General features: G+C 44.3%; 1 protein-coding gene across 1 annotated transcript; it reads right to left on the bottom strand.

Moving 5' to 3' along the window:
- Positions 1-511: 511 nt before the first annotated feature.
- Positions 512-1,942, bottom strand: LOC144763274 (general transcription factor II-I repeat domain-containing protein 2A-like). The gene has a single exon (XM_078648733.1). It carries the CDS (start codon positions 1,940-1,942, stop codon positions 512-514), a length of 1,431 nt encoding a protein of 476 aa, XP_078504859.1.
- Positions 1,943-8,558: the final 6,616 nt, after the last annotated feature.

Below are 8,558 nucleotides of genomic sequence, written 5' to 3'. Positions count from 1 at the left end.
GTGATAGATGGGTTTTGTGCATTTCCTCTAGACCATGGGTACTCACAATCTTTCTCTCGAGGTCCATATTTACAGTGTGGTTTGTGGCCAAGGCCCACACCAATGGGGGCGGGGTCAGTGGGGGGGGCTCGAGGAAAAAAAATCACTACCATTTCAAAACATTACTAGACAATGCTGTATTTCCAAAGCAGATGTAACTACAAGGAGCACATTTTTATATAATGTTTGTGTATAATGTTTTATTACCAAATAATAGCAATCTTAAAAGGCATTGCATGGCAATTTGCAGTAACCGGATATTCAGCACATGCCCATTGTAGCACAGGCTTCAGAGTCCAAAAAATAGGTATGTTAAAAACAAACACTATGAACTTATTTTACATTTCATGTCACCAATTACTTTTCTGTAATCTGGTACCAAGTCTGAAATGGTAAGCCTTAAGAGCTGGTCCAAATGTATGTCCGTAAGCTTATTTCTGAGTTTGCTCTTCATCAGTCCCATTGTGGGAAATTAACTTTCGCAAACATATGTAGACCCAAACATACCAAATACCTTCTGGGCCACTACAAAAAGAAGAGGAAACTTCTCAGAAGGCACAATTTTCCAGGATTCTTCTGGTACTTGACCCCCAAAAAATGCTCCGAGGGCTGAATTGTGCTGAATGTCAATCAGCTCTATTTCTGCTTCAGCCCTTTCCGTGCCAATAAGGGCAGCAATGTCAAGATTTAGTGCACTAATCATCCAGGGGGTTTCAACCAGCCTGAACAGAGGGGTGAGGGCTCTGAATAGAGAAAATCGGCGTATGATCTCCCCAGAAATGTCTTCAAGACAAGCATCAAGGCCTAGCTTTGACAGAAATTCTTGTGCATCTGAAAACCTCTGCATCACAGCCAACAGTTTTGGGTAGTGGGTGAAGTCACTATGATCCAGTTGTTCTTTGAATAGCACAAGCTTACTTTCAAAAGCATAAATACAATTCATCATGCAGCACACACACTGTTGTTTACATTGCAGGGTCAAATTGAGAGCATTAAAATGTGTAAAAAGTTCTGAAAGAAAATAAAGCACAATAGGCCATTTCACATCCATTAGTTCTGGGAATGATTGACCTCTACTGTTCACAAAGAGTACAATTTCAGGAAGCAATGCGATGAACTGCTCCAGAACCTTCCCTTTGCTTAGCCAACCCACGTCAGTGTGCATCAAGAGGTCTGTATATTCCACTTCAGATTCGTGCAGCATTGCTTTAAAAAGCCTGTGGTTCCGAGCTTTGGCACGGATAAAATTAACAATTTTCACTGCAACTTTTAGGACATTATTCTGTTCTCCATGCTTTAATTTTGTACACAGTACTTCTTGGTGAATAATGCAGTGGGAGTCTATCACAGTCTGTCCTATGAGCTTCCTTTTAAGCATATATATGAAGCCTCTGTCATGGCCTATCAGAGCTCCATCTGTTGTTATGCTGACTAGAGTGTTCAGTTGTATGTGACTAGTTTTAAAATAGTTGCACATGCTGTCCAGTATATCTTCTCCTCTTGTGTGCCCTTGCAGTGGTAGAAGGCACAGGAACACTTCTTTGGGATGAAGCGATTGGTCCAGATACCTCATGCAAACTAATAACTGGGCCACATCTCCTCTGTCTGTGGACTCATCCAAGGCAATGCTGAAGAATGGTGACTCTCTGACTGCTTTAATCACCTGCTCCTGGACGTTTTGACCCATTGCCTCTATTCTACGTGCACACGTGGAATCTGATAGCTGCAATGCACTGATTTCCTTTAAAAGGCAGGCTTTATTAGTGTAGTTGTCAAATAAAATTTCGGCTGCTGAAAGGAAACATTCCTTCACCAGCTCTGCATCTGTGAATGTTTTTTTATGTTTGGCAAGCAAGTAGCATATTTTGAAAGACGTTTCTGTAACACTCTCAGATTCCTTCATCCAGGTTATACCTCTTAAAAACATTTACTTTCTCGTTGCAAAGCAAACAGGTGGCTTTTTCTTTTGGGCATTCAACAAACAAGTACTCTTCTTCCCATGCTGCCTGGAAGGTCCTGTATTTGCTCTATATCAATCTGGGTCGTTTGCAAGGCTTGGAAACTGGACTGTAGGCCATTGCGGAGTTCTCCAACTAGTTTGTTACTATGTAATAAGTAACAAGGGCCAGGAATCTGATTTTCCACCCGACGACCAATGGACCGACACCGCCGCACCACCGATGGACCAACACGCCCCATGACCGATTGATCGACACTGCGTCACGACCGATGGACCAACACCGCGTCACGGCCGATGGACCGATACCAAGTCATGACCGATGTACCGACACCGCTTCTCGAGACAGATTTGTGAGCAACACCAAAGTAATATTTTGTTTAAACATGCAACCTAATGGGTAAACATGTCAATGAAAAACAGGAGGTTTTCCTAAAGCCAGTGGTTTATGCAGGAAATGCGTCACTCAATAGGGTCATGTTTAAACAAAATGGCTTCATAAAGACAAGAGATCCTCTTTCACTTTCGCGCTTGTTTTGGTTTGAGTGCCCTTGTTTTTGTGCCATGTGGATTGAGCGCAGTGTAAATGCTCTAACTTCAGCTCTCTCCCGGTGAAGCTGTGTCTGTGCTCCGGGCAGTTCGAGCTGGATATCCTGTCCATGCAAACCCCCGGGGGAAGCTGCAGAACGGCAACTGCTGTGATGGGACCCGCAACCCTGCTGACCTGCGCTGCTCTGTCCACCCCTCCCTCTCTCCTCACACTGGCTCTCCTAGCCCGGGCTTCTGCAGGCGGTGTGTTAAATAACCCTTCCGCATACTGGCACTCTCTGGGCCTCCTTCCCTCCCTAACCTGTTTTCCTTGTCTTCTCTGCCCGACCCCTGCCTGCAGGACGGCACCACTTACATCGGCTGCTACGTCACTCACACCCCACCGAAAGCGAGAGCAATTTAAACTACAGACATGTATTTTCAACCTACGGGTTAGTTTAATAAACTGAAACAGCATAGAACATAACGATCGTTCAGACACAAACCAGCAGTTAAGAACATTCTAAAATGGCCGCTAAATTCACAGCCCTCCTACATGTGATTTAAAAACCAGCATGTTAAATCTTTTGACAAACAGAGCTTGTCCTCCATTACGTAGAGGATAGTTTACTTTGATCAACATGTATTTGCTTACATGTATCGCAAACCAACATATCCGTCAGTGTGGTAGCGTGACCTCCCCATAAACATAGAAGAAGTACTACGCGGTGTTGCTCCCTGTGCACTCTGTGAAACTCCACTACAAGCACACATGAGCCAGTCAACACTTCCAGGATCTAGTGACGGCTCTGGAGGTGAACAGCAAACGTCCCAACTCTCCTCAATCAGAGGGTAAGTTGCAGCATCTATGAGTAGTTTAGGCTAAGCGAGAGCAACCCCTGGTCGGCCCATGTGTGTGATTGTGTGGTAGCCGTACGGTCACTGGTTAGTGGGAAGGGGTACTGTGTGACGACTCAAAAATGCTGAACCCTTGTCTGCAGTCATAGAACCCAGGTTTTCAGATCATTTGTAGGCACCCACAGAAAGGTTTCTGAAGCTTAAGCTATAAATGAATTACACTGTTGATGGGCTGTGCGTGTGTCTGTATGCGGGTGTCTGTGTGTGAGGTGCATTTGTGTGCATCGGTCTCTGTTTCATCTTGCTTGTCTATGTGCATTTCTGTGTTTGTATTCATCTGTAAGGGTCATGTACTTCAATATATTTAGGTATCTGACTATCTAGCAGAACGTACGTGTGTGTGTGTGTGCGCGCACGGGCAGGTGTGTTTGCGTGTACCCTGTATGCGTGTTTGACTGTGTGCAGTACCTTCAGTGCCTCTCTGGCTGTGCGTTTGCCTATGTTTTTGCCATAGTTATGCCTTGTATGAACATATGTAAGGGCCATGTACTTCAATATATTTAGGTATCTGACTATCCAGTAGAACGCACGTGTGTGTGCGCGCGCACGCATGCAGGTGTGTTTGCATGTACCCGTGTGTGGTGATGTCTTTGTGGTTTGGTTGTATTGTGTCTGTTTCCACTTTCTACGCCTTTGAGTGAAATCAGTAGTAAACTCTGCCCTATTATTCTTTTTAGTAAGTGGGCAGGGGGTGTACCTTTCTTCAAATTCCTATTAATGCAGCTCCTCCAAATCACGAATGTCAGCTCGAAGCACTTGCGGATAGTTTCCCGCACTCGTTTCTAGCGTCACTAGCAGAGGCTTTTAATTGAGGCGTTATCGGCTAGAGTGCAAAGAGAAGGAACACTACCTGCCCCATATATTAAAAAGAGCGGCCTCTAAAAGGTCCAACTATATTCATATCAGCCTCATACCACACAGAAAGTTCTTGAAAACAAATTTAACAAAATATAGAATTTTTATTTTTATTTTATAGGACAATAATTTTTATTGTGTTAACATAATCAAGGACATTTCATTATATGAGATTTATAAATGTTAAATACAATGGAAATATAACAGAAATAAGTACTCCAATAAAATTCATACTATGGCCCACACTCCGTACAACACTGTCATACCAACATGCATACAACTCAATTCATACCGCTACCACAAATACATAAATCACTCCCCGCAGATGTAATAATCAGCGAACAACAGGGGACATTGGAAACAGTATCCCAAATCACTCGGATGATCTTCCAGTGGTGAAAATGCCAACGCGCGTTTCGGTGTGAGGCCCCGACCGGGGCTACACCTTCATCAGGGCAGGAGTGTAGGGGGCCACAGAACGACAGAGCGTCTTTATACACAGGGTAGAGCCCTGAAGGAATTAACAAACAAGCCAGACTGATCTTGAAGGCAACGAGGGAGTCTTGATGGCGGCAAAGGGGGGCTCCATGCGCAGATCTTCAGGAAATTCTTTGTTTAGTCGAATTACGGGCAGGCCGGAGCAGGTTCCATTAAGGTTTGCTTATTACAATATTAAGTCGGGGCTCTCCTATATGGCTGCATGGATAGTCCGATCCTTAATCACGGCAGAAAACGCGAAGGATACGCAGCGATTTTTCTGGCCGTTATCGGCTAGAGTGGCGGACTTTGAAGTCGAGGAACTGGGTCTGTGTCTGAACATCCTGTAAAGCTGGACAAATCGCTCCGTGCCTAAAAATGAATGTGTCTGCAATGCAACAGGTGATCACATAGAGCACCCCGATATCTGCGGGTCGAGTTTGTGCTATATAAAAAACAACTGCAAAAGAAAAAAAACAACAATGTACATGGCAAGCAACCTACATCACGGGGGGGGCTCGGATCAGCTCTGAGCAGTTGACTTGGGCAGGGTGTCTGTGTGTGTGTGTGGGGGGAGTAATGAAAAGCAGAGGGACTTTGCGGCCCATGGAGCAGCCGCGCAGTCACCCATTCATACCAAAAGGCCCCTATGATCCCTACAGGAGAGTCAGGCGTTTGGGAAGGAGGCTGACAGCAATAGTGTACGGGGTGGGGCGAGGCGACAGGACATGTTTTCTCTTTTTTTGGGGGGTTAGTTATTGCGTGAAAGTGCTTTTTTTTTAAACTGGAAGTGCGATAACTTGGTGTGAATACCTCAGCTTGAGGCTCAAAGGCATTGTTCAGATTGGCCGCAAGCGTGTTTTGTGTGGAGGTGTTCACGGGTTCTAAGCAGGGTGGGTTGTTTGACTGGCACTTGCTCGAAGAATTTGTTTTTGGAAGATCACAGCTGCTAGAACACAAACTAATATACTCTAAAAGGTTTCTCAGTTTGACCACATGAGCCGTCTGTCTGCATCTGCGTCACTGTGTTCGCCCTCGCCCTTCGGTTCAAGCCCTCTAAACTCCCTCTGCACCTTTTTGGCGCGAAACCCGGTTGCCAGGAAGCGAGAGTGTATACTGGTCGGATGAAATGGGGACGTTTTACATTTAAATACCGCTTCGGGCAAAACGCGTTGGCTGTTTCTTGGCTGTTTCATTGGTTATCCTATATTGAGAATATTGGCTGTTCATTTGTATCACTGTGTCAAGAATACTTATTAAAACAGGACTTTTTATACATTAATGAAGGACATCAGTTGTGCTTTGTTGTATTGATACATTTTGTCTTTATTTTCTTTGTTGCCTCTCCATGTGCTTGTTGTATTTCTATTTGTTTTAAGTCCTCTGGCAGTGGACTTAGGAGGTGGGCTGCGTGCGTACAGCAATTGATTTGAACCCATGTGTATATGTAGGTGGTGCAGCAGTTAATCCCTTACTGCCTTTCTCTTGCTGTGTCTTTTGCACCCCCCATTCTTCCTAACCAATGAGTAAGTGCTTGTCACTGTCGTTGTTTTGCTTCATTATTTCTTTCTTTTCCTCCGGCTAAAACAAAAAAATGCAAACTACCCGCTTCTTTTCCTCCCTCCTCGCTACAATGTCTGTGTGGAACAAGGGCTGCATTGTGCGTTTTGGTCTAGCTAGTCCGACTTATGCTGCCAGCCTTTTTACTTTGTCAATGCAGTAGCTTTGTCAATGCATGTCGGTTTTTGTAAAACTTTATTGTTTGGGACTAACAGTTACCTTAACCCCTTTCCATGGCGCCCTACTGAAAACAAATGCACTTTTCATCTGGTTATAGCAGTTGTGTAAGGCTAAATGACAAGGCTTACTATAACAGCCAGGATAATGTGCTGCATAGATAAATACTTTTAAGATCCTAAAGGTGAGACCATTGCATTGCAAATGCTTGTTTTATCAGAAATCGTACTGCTTTTCAACTATAGCAAAGCAGTGACGGTACCTTCTGCTTCACCAATTTCCAGATATACTTTTCAGGTGTAGTGATCCAGCTGCGTGTACAATAATGAAATTTTCTTTACAAGACTTTGCAGTGGCTCAACAGTGGTTTATTGAAAGTGAGTGCTGAGATCGGAGTCTCTAGTCTGCCTCCCTGGGTAAACCTTTAACACTCTGCCTTGCTAGCCTGAGGGTGAAAGGCAGAAACTGGAATACCTAGTTAGTGCAACAGTAGGGTGACTCTACGGCATAAGAGTTAGTAAAACCCTTGCTGTCACAACAGGAGGCCATGTAGCCCGAATTGCCTTGTGGCCCATGAACCAATCCCCCCAAACTTTCAAGATTCTTCATGAAAATATAGCACATGGAGCCAGTGCCTACACTGTTTACTGGAAGACAATCACATCTGTTTATATGAAACACCAACTGATGTTACTGAATCAAAAATGTCACCATGTCTGTCAGAGGCTCATTCTATCTTCCAAGGCCTCGGTTACAAATGACCCTCAAATTCAAATGTGCCTCGGAATAGGAGTTACTGGGTCACTAAAATGACAATATTTGTAAGCAGGCGAAATCTCCGTGTAAAATTACCAGGTAAAAAAACACGGCATTGAAATGCCTCTTTCCCCAAAACGTGTAATCCCCACTACTTTCACACACCCCTATTTAACAGGAGCCTCAGTGACAACTATTATTTGGATCTTCATTTTCTTATGAGTTCATAAAAGCTCCATTTTCTCTGTGCCTAATTGTAATTTCTACGTAGAGTAACAGAACTGGATCAATTCTTGCAATGATAGTACCTCAGTACTAAAACCTTGTCATAAACATTCACCATTGAAGCCCCTTTTAGGCTTTCTAATACTAGAGCTTACCAACCAAACTGTGAGTCTTGGGACATCCTTAGCACACCCTGTACCTGATTGTTTCATCAAGCTGTACATCTTTCCTTTCCCTCACTGGGCCTTTATCTAAAGGAGTGTGTTTGGAGCAATACCTTCATACCTTTTAACAGGGCTTGCTGCTATGTGTGAACACAGATGGTCAGGGTAGGGTGCCATCCTGGTACACAAGATCAGCTGTCATAGAACCAGAATTCATCCAAGGGAGAAGGCATGTCTACTGTTGTTGGTAGAAGTCCAAGCAAGTTCCCAGAAGCTGTGTACATTGCTATGTGAGCTGTAACGTTGCACTCCCCAACCCATACACTAGTAATTTCAGTTATGTACATAACTCAGCGGATTGCTTCTTAAATGTAGCAGATATCCCTGCATACACCGTGTAACCCGAACACTGCTAAGTGATCACCCCTACAATTCACTGGATCTAGACTACAATATATCAAATATATGGTCGAGCAGGGTGGGGAATAGGGAGGTGACAATCCATGGCAATTATCATTATACAGCATGAATACCATTCTCACAACTTCATGCAATGACTGAATTTAAGGAAATTTAGGGTGCAGCAAAAAGCACAGCGGCTGTAGAGTGTCTGGACTTGAAGGAGATTATTACATTAGTAATGGCTAAGCACAGTTCTAGTGAGGGTTCCAGGTCAATGAGCGGCGGTTCAGTGAAAGGTACTCTTCACCAAACGCATTCCAAACATTTTAACTAGGCTCTCAGTGACAATCCTGTGTAGCACTGGCATTTACAGACTTGCTCCGTCAGGAGGTGCCTGTGTATATCTGTGTTAAACATTTAGGGGCCCATTAGGATGTTGGGTGGATCACCACCGCCATGCGGGCGGTGGCGATGCGCCCGACATCCTTGTCCGCCCACCA

The sequence above is a fragment of the Lissotriton helveticus genome, chromosome 1_1 (assembly GCF_964261635.1).
Source record: "Lissotriton helveticus chromosome 1_1, aLisHel1.1, whole genome shotgun sequence".
Taxonomy (NCBI): domain Eukaryota; kingdom Metazoa; phylum Chordata; class Amphibia; order Caudata; family Salamandridae; genus Lissotriton; species Lissotriton helveticus.
The sequence above is the reverse complement of the archived record's forward strand: the minus strand, read 5'-3'. Positions and strand labels throughout refer to the sequence as shown.